Raw genomic sequence first — 17563 nt, 5'->3', positions numbered from 1 at the left:
TATTGATCCATTTGGATTTTGTAATAAAAACTCTTGTGATGCAATGTCAGTGCAGTGTCATGTTTCTGAACTGTTATTTTAAATGTAAAGAACAGGTGCAGACGTTTTCTTAAAAATACAAATTGAGCTAATCAGCCAACTGCAGGGTATAGTACATAGTTGGAACTAGACCAATATAATATTGCAAAATGCTTCTTATTTGTTATGTATTGTCTGGGGTGCTACTTCCCTTTTTTGTTTAGGAGCCAAAAGAACTAAGTTTTGTTACATGTGTTATTGGAGTTTATTCTTGACACAATTAGTTTAAAGTAAAAAGATATTCCACAACAGGAGCCAATGGTGGTTTTAGACTCAAGCCTTGATTTATATTAAAAAGAAAATGCCCACTCATAATTTTTTAATATACACTTTCTACATTTAAGAAAACAGCCCAGAATGATGTTTCACTGTTGACTTGGTTTCCAGAGCTTAGCATTCAGTTCTTTAAATGATAATGGGTGAAAAAGGTAATTGGCAAAGTGGTTCTGGACTGGATGTTTCCATGTCTAAGTGCTCATTAGGTTCTTGGATGCTTATATTTTAAACATTTTCATTAAATCTTGGATATACTTATGGACAGTGCCGTTTCAGGACGGACGTTGTGTATTCTTTTGAACTATATATTTACTTACGTGATACATAAATATACATAATAAGCATACACTCCTTTGTATTCCTATGGCCATACATTATATGGTCAAAAGTGCTGGTATTTTGCATAGAAGCATCTTTTCAGTGACAGTACTGAATACAGAGAGTTAGTTAACTGAAAGAATGAAAATTTTTGATACTGAATTCTATGGAATTACCACTGAACAAGTGTGTTCCCAGACTAACTCAACTTCTCCATTTTTAAGCATTAACGCATACAGCATTTGGACTGAGTAACACCACTAAAAACACTGATATCATTTTTCAAAATTTAAGATTACAGCTGCTCCGCTTGTGCTTAATTTGATTGTAATAATGACTATGAATTGCAAATTGCAATGTGTCTTTAGATTAGCAGTACAATAAAGTATGTCAAAGTTTTGACTCCAGTAGTTTCACCTTTTTCTTCTAATAAATTACAAAAGATGGACAGTTTTAGTTTTATCCATAGCAGTTTTATTCTTACACAAGTTACTCAATGTCTTCCTTCCCATGCAGCCACATTGTGTGTTACTTGCTTCGAAGGAAAATTCAGCGCCTGTGAAACTCGGTGGATTTGGAGTGGCCATTCAATTAGGAGAATCTGGGCTTGTTGCTGGAGGTAAGATCCATTACTTCTGTGTCTTTAGAAGAAAAAAGTACTGCAGCTGTTGAAAGTTTGGAAATTAAAACAAAAAGTATTTGGGACTGGAAGCCTCTGTGGAGAAAGAAGCAAAATTAATCTTGTAGGTTGATCACTTTTCATTAAGACTTTCATATCTCAGTGAGTTTGAAATTAAATTGGAATTTGGAATATCACTGTGTCACAGCACTGATGTATATTACAACAGTAACTTCCTTAGTGTATAATAAGTCAAGGCCATGGGGCAGATGTAACCTCTCATCTTAGGACAAACTTTTCCTCTCAGGAACCAATCCAGTGAAATTGGTTTCCCCTTCAAGCCAAGTATATCCTTTGATAGACACTATGCACAGTACTCCAGATTTAGTTTTACTAAAGGCCTACACATTTGTAACAAGACTACTTCTTCCTATGTAATGATCTCGATATCAACCAGAAATGTAATCAGAAACTCGGGTATTTAGTTAAAATAATTATTCCAAATGCTTCAGGTTTAAAATAATATAATGTTACTATTGTTCGTGATATATATAAACAATGTAAATGAATATGTGGGGATTGGTGATAGATAAGTTTGCAGATGACACAAATTGGTCAAGTGGTTGACAGGAAAAAGGTCTCAGGTTACAGAAGAATATAAACAGATTGATCAGATGGGCGGATCAGTGGAAGGTGAAATTTAACCTTGCCAACGCTGGAGAGCAGCTGATCCCATTAATTGAGGGGTGAGTAATGAAGAAACACACTTTTAAGGTGAGGCAGGATGCAGAGGGGAATTGACGGAAACATTCTCATCCACAGAGTGGTGGGGTTCAGGAATGCACTACCTGGGAGGATAGTAGAGATGCATAACCTAATAACCTTGAAAAAAGTGCATGGATAAGTCCTTGCAGTGTCATAACGTTCAAGGCTGTGGGCCAAGTGCTGAAAATTGGGATTTGGTGTAGCTTTGGTGGTACAGACTGGCTGAAAGGTCTCTTTTTGCACTGCATGATTCTATTATACATAAAAATCAAAGAAAATGAAATATAAAACCCACACTCTACCTTAAATAGATAGTTATGTTAAAGATATTAAAAGTACAGTGAATATTCTTTCTTCTACTTTAAACTGAATGTCTTAAATCCAGTTTTCTTCGACACCATTAGTTTTGTACCCCCAAGTTAGATACTTAGCAAAACTTGAAAGAGTAGTCTCTTCGTTTGGGTATTTTGTGAATGGTCCAATTGTAGGAAAATTGTTGTTCCTTCCATCTACTTTTGCCAGGATATCTCCTCAAATGTACTCGAACCTTCTTGAGGCTGCATGCTCCCCGTTCAACAAACTGTGTTTCCAGGATTCCCACTTTGGGTCATTTCTGCTAGCTGTAATTTTCTTACACATGGAGATTTCAATTTTAAAAACACTCTCTTTCTCTGTCTCTGGGCCCGTGCGTTTTCCTCCCCCTCCCCTCTGTGTGGCTCTCTGTCTCACACACAAACACATACACACTGCACCCACTCCCTCTCCCTCAGTGTGTCTCTCACCCACATTCTCTTGCGCACGCTATGTGTGTGTCTCTCACACGCTGTCTCTCTCCTTCGATGTGTCACATGCGCACTAGCTGTCTCCCTCAGTGTGTCTCCTCTCTCCCTTGAAAGACACAAGTGCGCGCAAGAGAGAGATGTGCACACAGCATGAGTCAGACACAGCAAGAGAAGGCAAAAATGTGCGCCAGAGCAAGGGAGACAGAGAAAGCGACAGAGGAAGCCAGGGAGAAGCAGACACCGGGAGACACACTGAGTCACAAAGGGAGAGAGAGAATTGGAGTATGCATGAAATTGAGAGGGGACAAATGCGCCGTAAAGAAGGCGAGAATGGGTGCTGGAGAGAGCAAGTGAGACACCCAGGGAGAAGCAGACACAGGGAGACACACTGAGTCACAAAAGGAGAGAGAGAATTGGAGTATGCATGAAATTGAGAGGGGACAAATGCACACTAAAGAAGGCGAGAATGGGTGCTGGAGAGAGCAAGTGAGACACAGAAGGGGGGAAAAAAGCAAGCGAGAGAGACACGGTGAGAGTGAGAACCAGCATGCGAGACGGGAAGAAAGGAAGCAAGCGTGCGAGACACACGCAGCACGCAAGAGACAGAATGTGTGAGAGAGACACGCAGCATGAGCATGTGCAGGACGCAGAGCAAGCAAGCGAGCGCGAGACAGAGAGAAAACAACAGAGAGAGAGAGACATACACAGAGCCAGAGAGAGAAAAACACACAAGTAGAGAAAGAGACCAAGAAAGAGTGTTTTTAAGATTGAAATCTCCATGTGTAAGAAAATCACAATTAGGAGAAATCTGACCCAAAGTCACCTTTTGTTGATTGGAGAGCTTGCAACCTCAGGAAGGTTCGAGTACATTTGAGATGTCTTTTCAAAAGTAGATGGAAGGAACAACAAATTTCCATAATTAGACTATTCACAAAATGCTCTGTCTCCCTCAGTGTCTCTCTCGCACGTGCTGTCTCTCCCTTGCTTGGCGTAACCCTCTTGTGCTTTCTCTCCCCCAGTGTGCCTCTCTCGTGCTCTCTCTTACTCGCTGTGTTCCTCTTGCATGCGCTTTCCCTCTGTATGTGTCTCGCTCGTGTGTGCTCTCCCTCGGTGCGCATCTCGCAGCACTCTCCTTCAGAGCGTCTCTCACGCACGCGTGCTCTCCCACGGCACGTCTCTCGCACACGCGCTCACACCCTGGGTGTCTGTCTCTCACGTGCACTCACACACACTGGGTGTCTGTCTTTCATGCGCGCTCGCACTCCCTCGGTGACTCTGTCTTGACCGCTCCCTGTCGCCAACTCCCCGTCGCCTGCCGGCTTCCTCGCGCTCCCCATTGCCCGGCTGCTGCCTGTCGCCAACTCTCCGTCGCAAACATGCACCATTGTCTCCCCCTCCATCGCCAGACCCCCGTTACCCGCTCCATGTTGCCCGCCAGCCCTTCCCCTCGCCCGCCTCCCCGCCCACTCCCTCGCCTGCTCCGGTTCGCCCACTCCCCGTTGCCAGTCCCCTCCCTAGCGCGCTCTGGCTCACCTGACGCTTCGCACCACGTCGACCGTTCCCCGGCGCCAGCCTCCTCCCTCGCCCTCTCTCTCACGCATTCCAGGTCACCCGCCCCCTCGCGCGCACTCCCCATCTCGCGCTTCCTCTTGCCCATTCCCTGTCGCTGGCTCCCTGTCGCCAGCTCCCCCGCATGCTCACTTTCCTGCGCATTTCTTTGCTTTTTTTTAGATTAGATTAGATTACTTACAGTGTGGAAACAGGTCCTTCAGCCTAACAAGTCCACACCGCCCCGTCGAAGCACAACCCACCCATACCCCTACATTTACCCCTTACCTAACTCTACGGGCAATTTAGCATGGCCAATTCACCTGACCTGCACATCTTTGGACTGTGGGAGGAAACCGGAGCACCCGGAGAAAACCCACGCAGACACGGGGGTTGCCTGAGGCGGGAATTGAACCCGAGTCTCTGCCGCTGTGAGGCAGCAGTGCTAACCACTGTGCCACCGTGCCGCCCACACGCTTTCTTGCGTGTAATCTCGTTCGCCTTCACCCTCTCGCACTTTTTCTTGTACGCGGTGTCTTTCACACTTTCTCTATTAAATCATATCATTATATTTCAAAACTCAGGTATTTTATCAATAATGAGAAAAAATGTCTATCAACAAATTGTCTACCTGTTTTTCTGTGACTGGACCAGTGACCAGACTCTTTGTCCATCTCTCGTGGCTTCCAGGTCACATCCATTGCTTCTCTTGGATTCCACCAATCCTTCCTCCCCTCAGTTCCTTTCCCAATCCCACTGTCTCTTGCAACTCTTTTTCTGTTCCCACCACCCCTATGGGTTCCCACTCCACTCCTCCCACCAGTGTAGGCTCTTGCCCAGCTCCCACCTCCCTTGTTAGCTCTCTCATTGCTCTCACTGCAAGATTTTAATTGATAAAACTATAAAGTTGTCTTCTAATACAAATAAACCATGTCCCAGATTTTTCTTCAATCGATAGAGAAAAATTTGACATCCTCTTAAGATAATCACAAATCGGGTAAATTCATATAAGTTAAAAAGCCAGCTGTTGAATTTATAGTGTGGGATTCTAATTCATCAACATTTTTCCCAAAGAATTTCTCCCCCCTGTTATTTTAACAGATGCTTTAGTCCTGTTACGACACGTCAGTGAACCCTTCTGTTAACTAAGCCGAACACCCGGAAAAGCTCACCTTGCCTTGTAATCTGTTTTATATATTAGTGAACTCCCAAATTCCACTATTTAAAGAAAATAACATCAATTTATTCTTTAACTCTAAAAGTGAATATTAAACAACTATTCACAATTCTGAGCCCCCCTTTCTCTTAACTGCTTATTACCTGCTTCCAACTCTATAACAATATACTGTTCCAATAAGACGCGTATTAAAATTACATCAACTTAATTTCAAAACCACACGCGGCTGTCATCTTCAATGTCTTTCTTCTCCCGGCTGAAGATCTCCCTGGGTCATCATCTTTCTTTTTACTGTGTGTATGTTTTATATGAAGAGGCACCTTTGATAGAGAGTGTTCCTGATTTCTTGGATCTCTTTCAACGGCAATTGTGCCTACAATTTTCAAAGTGCCTGCATTTTCATACCCCCAACATCAGACTGTCTGGTTCAATGTTGGCAAAACAATAAATTCGAACTCGTTTGGGATTTAGTATCCTGGGCGATAATTTAAACTGATTAGTTAAATTCAAATGGTCAATGCGGCAACCAACTCTGATATCCATTTTGAGAACGTTTATAGCCTTAAAAACTTGTCCATAAACATTTAGACTACAATGTAATTTTGAATTATAGTACACATTTGCTGCAGACTAGAAAACAGACAGGCAGGGAGGGTAAGACAATTAAGAACATTTGCCTTAACATCAGTGAATCTGTATAAACAGGGCACCAAGTGATAACATTCATGGCTGTTCCTTTGTGAAATGAATAACAATATTTGAGTCTGAACTTGAAACAAAACTCTGTTTCAATTAACTTCTGTCCTGAATTACTGTCCTTCCCTATTACCTGTTTAGTTCAGAACATGCAGTGCTTTTGTTAACATTTTGTGCTTGTGACAGTACAGCCTTTGTAAACTTGTGTATAATGATAGTCTGTTTGAGATGGTACAATGGAGTAGCCTGCCAGGGCTCTTGAAGAGTTGATGTTCTTCTCTCCTGGGTTATTAGAACCCAATTCATTTAGCTTATAGGTATCAGTGTTATGTTATAACAGTGATGCTATTCGTAAATGAAAGGGATGATTAAAATTAAGCTAATCTGTGTGTAAGTATTTTTTATTCCAAACTACCAAAGGTACAATTTCCAGGATGAACTAAAAGAGACTTACAGGTTGAGTTCATAGGGAATTCCCTGTCTCAAATCTGCACTTTATCAATTAAGCGCCTCCTTCTTTAGCAAGGAGGGGATCTAGCACTAGCTGATTCTGAAGCGTCACCATCTGGGTCTCCTGTAACTCTTTGTTTGCCAGCTTCAAAGCGTGGGCAGTTGAGTTGGAAAGTTTTTTGATGTCATACGCAAGGTCACTTATCTGATCTAGGGCCATCTCAACACCCCAGCCAGGAATAAGATCTCGGAGCAACCTGGACCACCAGCTGTGTTGATGGAAGAAGTTGTGTAAGTCGTTTTGTTTTCCTGTACTTTTTGTTCTGTATTGATTCATATGTTGGTGGGCGTTCCATTCACCATCTATTTCAGTTACTTCATGGTGGAGGGTAAAAAGTGGTAAGGTGTATACTGGGGCACAATGTCCGTAACAGGCATTGAGTAAATATGGGTAGGCTTTGTTTTTGCATTGCCAGTGAGGGCTAAAAGGAGTTCCAAGGGTGCACTTCTGTGAATGAATGACTAGTCCACTAGGAGCGAGAGGAGAATCTTGTAAACAGTGGGTGCTATCAAACGTTCAGTTGTCCAAGTGTATTAATGGATGGAGATAATATTTTTGATATTTTGATCATATTTTTACGTAGTTTTATTTCACTTGTCCCATATTGTGGGTACCGGAAAGTCTTTCAATGCACCATTCTATCAACTGAACAGCATCAACATTGAATCCTTTAGGTTTGTTAGTGCACTTCACACTGTAGCGTGCTTCTTCTACCGAATAGGTTTTTTCATCACAAATGAGGGATTGCATAAGTGGGTGAGTCCTATTTATACACTGTACATCAGAATGATAGAAGAGTGAGCAGATAATACATGGATCAGGGGGATTAGCTTGAATAAAGAAAGCATTAGTAACAGATGGAGGATTGGGAGTGCATAGTATTTTTGGTCTTTCTTCACCTTTTCAGCTTGTCTTGTTAATTACAGTAGCTACTGAATACAGGAAACATGTAAAGATATTTCTGTCAGTGGCGGTAGGTTGGATAGGAGAGGATTCCGTCGAGAAGGTATAGGTAGTCAGTCTCATGGCAATAGGTGCCTTAGGGTTTGGTGATTTCGGTACTGTGTGCTCAATATCGCAATCTGTGCGGTTCATTTTGAGAGGGGAACAGACAAACATTTCAAAGTAACGGTTTTCGGTTGACGGAGTGGATGAGGTTATGATGACTGGCATATAAGTGTTGCGAGGATGACAATAAGGTCGAGAGTTATGTTTGGATACACAATGTGAGTAGTTTAAATGAGTTTCATCTGGACAGTTGCATTCATGACTTCGAATGGTATCAGTACGGGTTTTATTTATACAGTCACGTTGGAGTTTTAGCCAGTCTGAGATATCACAGATGGGTTGGTTACATCTGGGCGCATGTGCTTGGGTTAGGTTTTCATTGGATGCCTGTATCAGTACTAACACTTAAGACTGTGAGGGGGTTACAAGCTTGCAATGTCCTTTGTAGACCATGTTGAGTGTCCTTCTATCTTTACTGCAGTTTCAGTTGTCAAAAGAACTTGATAAGGGCCTTTCCAGCCGGGGCCCAATTTTTCACAATTAATGTCTTTCAATAGTACGTAGTCACCAGGGTTAATGTCTTTAAACGTTGGAGCGCTTTCTTCTTCCTTCCCTGGTATTTGAACGGCTTCTTTGACCTGTTGATGATAAGACTATTATGCTTTGGTTAGCTTAATCAGGTACCTGTGCATCTCTTCTGCCATGACATGCACATCAACAGGGTGTTGGGCAGTTAATGGTGCAGACCAGGGAGTCCTCAGGGGCTGTCCATATATCGGTTCAGCCGCCAAGAATCCCGTCTTTTTCTGTGTCATGGTTCTCATATTAAGAAGGGCAATTGGGAGTACTTGCAGCCAATTAAGGCCTGTTTCTTCTATCAACCTGCTTAGCTGACCTTTTAAGGTACCATTGGCTTTTTCTACAATTCCCACTGCTTGGGGATGGTTGGCACAATAGAATTTTTGATTCGTATTCAAACTCTTACAAAGTGCCTTGTTTAGCTCCACACAGAAGTGGTGGCCATTGGTGGAAGAGACCGTTACTGGTATTCCATATCTGCTTTTGATTTCCTTAATAGAATTTTACAAGTAGTTGTTGCTATGTAGTCAGTACAGGGATAAGCTTCAATCTGTTTACTAAATGCATCGATTATCACTAAGCAATACTTATAACAATGGCATCTAGGTAACTATAAAATCTAACTGGGTATTATCAAAAGGTGCACTTGGCAAAGGAGTTTCACCTGGTGGACACTTTACTCCTTTCCTGGGATTATGCTTTTGACAAATTAGGCAATTTGCAGCTGCTTGTTTTGCTTTTTCTTGCAAGTGGGGATTCCACCAAGTTTGGAGAATTCTGTCCACCATTCCCTCCTTACCTATGTGCGTATGCGTATGAACATAATCAACTAGAGTAGGTAGACATGCCTATCCAATCAGCGTAACCCAAAGCTTATTGTAACTATTTACACAACAACCATGGTTCATCTATCTTTGTCTTTCCTCATTAGAGGCGTCCCCCTGATGGGCATATTTGCTCTAGGTCAGGCATGGTCGGGGTGTCAGAAGAGGAAATGGGAGAGTCTCCCTTTGGTTTCCTATTCATCATTTGAGTAACCATGTCGTTTTGCTCAAAAATTGCTTTCTTAGCAGCCGCATCAGCGGTATTATTGCCTTTTGTGACATCGTGAGCATCAGAGGAGTGAGCAGAACATTAGATAATTGCCAATTGAGAGGGAAGTTGAATAGCACTGAAGAGATTAGCAACATAGGCAGCATTGAGGATAGGGGACACATTCCATTCTGGTTACATACAGATTCACACGGGACTAAGCAACACCTCCATTCCGGTTAGATTCACACATGTATTGGGACATAATTTTTAACCGTTTCACCACATTCCACTGCTTGGAATTTTACACCACACTGGTGAGGTAAGGAAGCCACGCTGCTGCTAGAGTTGACAAAAATCATGGGCACATCCAAAAGCGTAGCGGGAATCATTATAGATATTAGCTGATTTTCCTCAGCAAGTACGCAGGCACAGGTGAGAGCAAGGAGTTCAGCTTGTTGGGCGGAACAGGATGGTTCGACAGAACAAGCTTCTATTGTATGGGAAAAAGCGTCAGTTGCATATCCTGCCATGTGTTTGCCCTCTGGAGAGATAGAAGAAGAACCATCAACATAAAGTGTAAGGTTCGGGTTAACAAGAACCTGATCTGTAAGATCAGGATGTGGTTTAGTAACAAGGTCGTTTATGAGAACACAATCATGGGGAGGGTCAGGTAATTCAAGAGGTTCTTCCCGCAGGAATGTAGCGGGGTTAATGTTAGAGCAGTATTTAAAGGAGAGAAGCCGATTCTGAAGTAATGAAATCTCATAGTGACTTAGACGAGCCACAGTGAAGTTTGATATGTTTAGAGGTAAGCAAGGATGCCACAGAATGGGACGTACAGACTTCTACATTTTGATATAAAATTATATTTGAGGCAGCCATTATCATAGTATGGATGGCAGGGAGAATCTGGGTGCAAGAAGGCATAACCTGAGCAACAGGGTCAAATTTAGTGGAATAATAGGCAACAGAGCACCAAGAGGAGTCATATTGCTGGGCGAGAACAGCTGTCGCACAGGTGTCAACATAGAAAAAAGTTTTGTGATGTAAAAGGGGCAACCAGCTGAGGTCCCTGGGTAGGATAACCAAGGGGTTGCCAGCTGCTTCCACTCCCATGATCAATCGGGGGCTGCTTTGGGAAAGGGCAGTTCTTGGACTAATGTCCTGGTTGATTACAATTGAAACAAACATGTAATTGTTGGGGGACTCTTAGGGGGTGGGGAGGCAGTGAAGAGTAGTGAGAGAATGTATAGGGAGTAAGGGGCATCATAGACTATTGGGGACAATACATCGGAGCACCCCAAGGTCCATTGGGATGTTGTGAATACACGGTACCAGTGCTACTGTCCTGGTATACTGGATGACAGTATGAGGGTCCATTTGATAGCCTTGTGACAGAAAGGTCTATTTTGAATCCTGGGTTTAGGTTTAGCCCCTGTAGTTTAGACAAGTTTCTGTCTTGACCTTGCCAATGGTAGCCTTACTGTTGGTTTCCTTTAGTTCCCAGAAGTAACAAACCTCTCGGCTGAATTGTGCAACCTCGGCATCTTGCCAGTGGATGTTGTGGGTTTTAATAGCTTTCTGTACCTGATCAGGTAAGACAGTCATACATAGGGCATTAATTTGGGGTGATCGCGCTTGTGGGTAGTTCGCATCACCAGAGTAAACGCCATAGCATTCCTTAAAACAGACAAGGAACTCCTCAGCCCCTCTGCCCGAGCTGGATTTACATGTTAAGACTTTACCCACATCAACTGCACGACGCACTGCTTGGCAGAGATAGGTAATAATCCAATCTGATCTGTTAGGTTCGGTGTCATGCTGGACTACAAGCTGGGCATGATTATTACATTGTAAACTTTCTAAGAACTCAGCTCATTTTTCAGGGGAAAGGGTGCATTCTATGAGTTGAAATAGGTCTTGGGAGGCAGCATTATAAATGGTCCTAGTCCTATTAATGTAATTAATAAATCCCTCAGGATTCTTGCCATAATCTGGAGTCTTATTGATAATGCTTGAGTGTTCATGAGGTTTCCATAGTTGATAGAGATCCACAAATTGGGTTTGTCCTGGTTTCAGGGCCTGTGGGTCAGGGACTCTTCTATTTGGGAAATTTCTCTTTGGCTCTCCTACATCAGGGTGAATGCAAGGACTGATATTAAGGTCCTGAAACTTTGATTGCAATCCATCAATGTCTTTGGGACTTATTAGTACAGGGGCAGTGGAAATCAAAGGAGTCTCTTCACTGTTCCTTCCACGTTTTAAGTTTAATTGACTCCTATTGAGGTGGGCAATGGGTTCGTGGTAAGCCGAATCCTTATTCACTTGGGGGAAGGGCATAGGCCTTGGCATGTTCGTCCTCAGATTAGGGAGAGAGGTTCAGGCAACTTTTTGTTTTATGAAGCGTGTTCACCTTGGCCATACTGTGGGTGAATTTGGAGGCGGGAACCGGAGGAGGACGGCTGACAGGATGGGAGGCGTAAAATATTTCCTCCTCCGAATCAGTGTCCCATTTCTCATCCGTGGATGGATCAGGATTCTTTAGTAATGGGTCTTTGGGAGAAGGGAGAGTGGGGTATAAGGAACAGTCTTTGTTGTCAGTCACATCTTCCGCTGCTGCAACTGCAGTCTGTTGTTTATTCACCGGTTTCCCTTTTCTTTACGGCCCCTGACCTTTCAGCGTAGGTTCTGAATCTTTGCTTTCCTTTTCTTTATTTTCTCCTTAACCAATTCCAATTCTGCTTCTAAATCATGTGTTTCACATTTGCATTTTAGTTCCGTCCAATTTGGTTCAGATCCTTCCTCAGCTAATGGACTAATTCCCCTTTAAAACAGTTTTGTCTCCATGACGATTGCGTGGGTTTTTCCCATTTTTCCCTAGCTACTTTTTTTCCACGCTGATATGGCTTCTTTCTGCTTACTTCGCTTTATTTTTTTCCCAAATCCCTTGTTCAATTTTAATGAGTAGATTTAAATCATGTGTGCCTCTTAGAGGCGAATGCTTATTCTGTTGAGCAGCTGCAGTCGATATTCTCCTTAATTGTTCCTCATAATTAGGATACAAACTTATTATTTCTGTTAGGGGGCATTTGTCTTCCATCTAGGGTCGCATCCATATTTATCCTACTTTCTTTAAATCTTCACAAAATTACTGATCTACAGGGGCTCCAACCCCACAAAACACAAACGTTCACTCACCAACAAGCAAATGTGCATCCAAACCGAATCTCAAAGGGTTAAACTTCCTGCAAGCAGCAGGGAATCAGTGCTGAGTGTTCGTCTGTCTGTGTCCCACTCTCCCACACACAGACACACGCACGCACACACATACGAGTATTTTAGAGGATAACAACCCGACAACGAAAACAACAAGACTAATGAACATTCTCGATATTCTGAAACCCTGACAGTTTCTGTTTTTAGTACTTATTTAAACGATCTCATTTAGGGTCCCATCAGAGTACCATGAGAGTGAAATAGAGGAAGCATCATACAAAGATGCGGACCGAGAGCAATCGAGGTATAATCTTACCTTGTGGACCCATTGGTCTCAAGTCCGACCCTTAAGTGAAGCTCCTCTTCCAGTTTCACTCAAACGTATCCCTTGTTGGAACCCTGCTCACAGCGCCAAATTGATAAAGTACAGATTTGAGACGGTGCAAGGAATTCCTTCTGGACTCAACCTGTAAGCCTCTCTTAGTTCATCCCGGAGATGATACCTTTGGTAGTCTGGGATTTAAAAAAAACTCTTTCAGACAGTTTAGCTTAACTTTAATCATCCCCTTCATTTACTAATAGCATCACTGTTACAACATAACACTGATACCTATAAGCTAAATGAACTGGGTTCTAATAACCCAGGAAAGTAGAACATCAGCTCTTCAAGAGCCCTGGCAGGCTACTCTGTCGTACTAGTTAAAAAAGACTATCTTAATATGCAAGTTTACAAAGGCTGTACTGTCACAAACACAAAAAGTTAACAAAAGCACTGCATGTTCTGAACTAGACATAAAAGTGATGGACAGTAAGTCGGGACAGAAGTTAATTGATACAGAGTTTTGTTTCAAGTTCAGAATCAAACGTGGTTATTAATATCACAAAGGCGCAGCCACGAATGTTATCATTTGGTGCCCTGTTTATACAGATTCACTAATGTTAAGGCAAATGTTCTTAATTGTCTTGCCCTCCCTGCCTGTCTGTTTTCTAGTGTGCAGCAAATGTGTACTATAATTCAAAATTACATTTTAGTCTAAATGTTTAAGGACAAGTTTTTAAACATTGTCCTTCAACTTTGTAACAAAAGTCAAAACGGTAATGTCACGATAAAAGTAGCAGAGTAGAATTTTGAATAAAGCTCTCATGTTTTAATGCACTCCTGTTTTTTTTTATTCATGCACAGGCTAAGTTTTTACTTGCCCAGAGGGGAGAAACAAAGCAACCACCATGCTGTGGGTCTGGGTGTCACATGTAAGCCAGAAGAGATAAGCATAGTGGATTTCCTTCCTGAAAGGACACAAATGAACCATGCAGTATTAGCTATGCAATATCCCTTCATTTTCCATTTTTGACCAATATGTGTGATTACAGACTGAAACTGAACCTGTTGCTTCCAGTAGATTTGTGTTGTGAATTACATGGCTTTCAAAATTGGTCTGTCCTTTATATTTCCACTTAGGTCGTGTAGGAACGCCACATTTTATGGCACCAGAAGTTGTCAAAAGAGAACCATATGGAAAGCCAGTCGACGTTTGGGGTTGTGGAGTCATACTTTTTATCCTCCTTAGTGGTTGTTTGCCATTTTATGGAACAAAGGAAAGATTGTTTGATGCTATTATTAAAGGAAAACATAAGGTAAATGCAAATAGTTAATTGTCTCTTGCCATATACCCTATACATCTGAACGAACCTCTTAAATAAGACATATTTCATATACCCTCTTAAACATGTGTATTATTACGCTCATTATTTTTGTGCCCAGGAATTCTTATTCTCTCTTAACTATGTATTGTTACTTCTGCAGCTCTGAAAAGTAACTTTCTCTAACTTTTCGATTAGCTAACATCTTACCAATATAATTGAGAATCATATTTATATAACTATTGAATGGAAGCAATAGATGGGAAATTGCAATTTTACAGTTACAATGCATTTGACTGTTTTTCAATTGTTTTCATGTAGATGAACCCTAGGCAGTGGGTCCATATCTCAGAGAGTGCAAAGGATTTGGTCCGTCGTATGCTAATGTTGGATCCTGCAGAAAGGATAACTGTTTATGAAGCGCTTAACCATCCTTGGCTTAAGGTGCATTTTCTTAAACTTGTTAACTTGCAGTTGATGTTTCCGTTGAGAAAAGCCCAATTCTTTTAATGAAGTAGGAGGTAGAATTCATATTGATGTGTTTGGAAGGTAGTTTTTAAGTACTTTTTTTTAGCATGGGTAGATTATTTGCAATTGATCTATTTAGCATAATTTTAATAATAGAATATAGTAATTCCTCACTTAGCACTGTAATTGCATTTCTTAAAAATGCAATTTTAGATGAAGCAAATCAGATTTTCCCATTACTATCAATATAAGCTGTAGTTACGTTGTTAGACATTGATCTTTAAAAAATGTAAATTAGAAGACCATGTATTTGTAAATTGCTACATTTATAATTTTAAAACTATATGCTAACACTTTGTACTTGTCTCTGACTCTCAGATCCTCCTGCTCCTCAAAGCTTCCCTTGTCAACTCTCCTATTCAGCACTCCCACTCTCCATCCCACATGCTTCCGCTTCTCCTGCTCCCTCTCATTCACCACTTACTTTTCTCAAGCACTCTCAGTGGGCAAAGGCACAGGATAGAGGCAGCAAGAGCAAAGGATGTGAGGACCTGTGCGTGAGGGGGTCAAGGTGGTGGTAGGGTTGTGAGCAGGAAGATTGTGGAGCGAATTAGGATGTCAGGAAATAGGAGGATTGGGATGGGGGTTGGGAGCAGTAGGGGTTGCTCCAAAATGACACACTGCATGGTCTGCCATGAAGCTATGGAAAAACAAAAATCCTAATGTTAAATGCACATGTAGGCCTTACTATATCTGTAATATTAAAGCAGAATGAATTCAAACTGAACAACTTAAAATCAGGACTTAGTGTTTGATACTTGTTATTAACTATCTAATATGGCCAGTCTCATTCCTGGGATGGCAGAGCCAATATTTAAGACTGTATTCACTGGCATTCAGAAAAATGAGGGGGAATCTCACAGAAACATGAAAAATGCAAACAGAATGGATAGGATAAACACAGGAAGAGTGTTTCTGGTGACTGGAGAGTACCCATGGTTCACAGTCTAAGCTTACATGGTTGACCATTTAGGACTGAAATGAGAAATTTCTTTACACACAAAATGGAGAGCCTGTGTAAATTCCCTGCCACAAAAAGAGGTTGAAGCCAAAACATTTCAGGATTTCCAGTTAGCACAGATGAGTTGGATCAAAAGGTCTGGTTCCAACTTGTATAACACTATTTATCTGTTTCAAGAAGGAGTTAGGTATAGCTGTTCGGGCTAAATGGATCAAAGGGTGAGAGTTGGATGATCAGACATGAACATACTGACTAGTGGAGCAAGCTTGAAAGACCGAGTGGTCTACATTTTTCAATATTTCAATATGGTATATGAAACAATTCTTTACAGTAGTGTTTTCTCTTAGTTTTCAGAGTTTTGAATGTTATTTCACTCTTTCATTGATAAACTGAAGAAAGATTAAGACTGACAGAAGTGTATTGTCTTGGAGTAACTAGCAGAGAATCTTAAAGATATTGGAATTAGCTGTGAACTATTTATTTATTTATTGTGATATACTTCAGGTTTGAAATCATTCATAATACATTTCAGGAACGAGATCGTTACGCATACAAAATTCATCTCCCAGAAACTGTGGAACAGCTAAGGAAATTTAATGCAAGAAGGAAATTGAAGGTAAGATCAAAAAATTAATTATTCATTTTCTTAATGTATGCACAGTTCCCATTCTAGATTGGGTAAAACTTAACTTTTTCTTTGATGTTGTCGGGCAGGGAAAAGTTAAAGCATTTTCTGAACGCGTAGTGCCCATTTCTCAGACCAGCATCCAAAGTGATTCCTCTTGATGCTATTTGTAAGGCTGCAAAATGGGGTATTACATTGCACATTTTCAAAAGCAGGAAACAAATAGCTGGTCATTCAAAAATTAAATTACAGATCACTAGGTGTAATGAAAATCTGGAATTCTGTTCTCCAAAAAGCTGAGTGTACTGGTGTGCTAAAAATGTTAACAATTAGTTTTTTTTTAATATCATACAATAGCAGGTAAATGGAATTGAAGTATGGATCACCCATGACCTAATTAAATTGACTCAGAGTTGAATAGCCAATTCCTGTTCCTGTGCAGAATCTGTGCAAGAAAGAGACAAGTTGACTTTTGAATTGTAACTTTTCATAAACAGAACAAGAGTGAGAAATAGGACAAACAAGATAGGAAAGTGTGCATGCTGACTTGTAAACTGCATAAAATTATAAATGAAAGATATTTAAATGACTACAGTAGTATTAGCATGCAGTAATAGAAGCATAATTAACAGCAGGAATGCATAAGATCAACTTGCTTTAACATTTTTGAATGATTTTTAAGTATATAGGTGGTGGCTACAATGTATTATCAATATGCTATTAAATCATAGAATCACGGAAGTATTATGGTGCTGAAGGAGGCCATTTGGCCCATCGAGCCTGCGGTAGCTTGTTAAATAAACATAATGCATGTCTTGCATATGGAATGCACTTCCAGACACAAACTTTTTTCTACTGTGACACACTTTTATATTATGAAATTTTCATTTCACAAACTTGTCACAATGAAAAAAAATCAATGTTTTATGTTTAAAATGTATGTCACCATTCATCTCTGTAATTTTAATTCTATGCTTTTATTTATATATAATCAAAGCCTCTTAACCTGCAGAGATATTAAAAATATCCAGTTGTTTTGAACCAGAGCTACATTTTGAACATTTAGAAGTCCGTGTTGCCTGCCTGCCACCAGGGTTCATCATATCTCCTCAGAGCTAGAGAGAAGTTTTCAATAGGAGGGCAACTATCCAAAAGATGTGGCCCATGTAGGTACTAATGATAGAGGCAGGACAAGGGAAG

At 41.0% G+C, this 17563-nt stretch overlaps 1 protein-coding gene across 1 annotated transcript in view; it reads left to right on the top strand.

Annotated features, from left to right (window-relative positions):
* Positions 1-17563, top strand: part of caska (calcium/calmodulin-dependent serine protein kinase a) — a 468988-nt gene that overhangs the window by 253507 nt on the left and 197918 nt on the right. The window contains exons 6-9 of the mRNA XM_043701523.1: positions 1189-1291; positions 14068-14243; positions 14571-14693; positions 16271-16354. Of these exons, the coding sequence (XP_043557458.1) occupies positions 1189-1291; positions 14068-14243; positions 14571-14693; positions 16271-16354 (486 nt within the window). The remainder of the gene's footprint in view (positions 1-1188; positions 1292-14067; positions 14244-14570; positions 14694-16270; positions 16355-17563) is intronic.

The sequence above is a fragment of the Chiloscyllium plagiosum genome, chromosome 12 (genome assembly GCF_004010195.1).
Source record: "Chiloscyllium plagiosum isolate BGI_BamShark_2017 chromosome 12, ASM401019v2, whole genome shotgun sequence".
In the NCBI taxonomy this organism is placed as follows: domain Eukaryota; kingdom Metazoa; phylum Chordata; class Chondrichthyes; order Orectolobiformes; family Hemiscylliidae; genus Chiloscyllium; species Chiloscyllium plagiosum.
The sequence above is the reverse complement of the archived record's forward strand: the minus strand, read 5'-3'. Positions and strand labels throughout refer to the sequence as shown.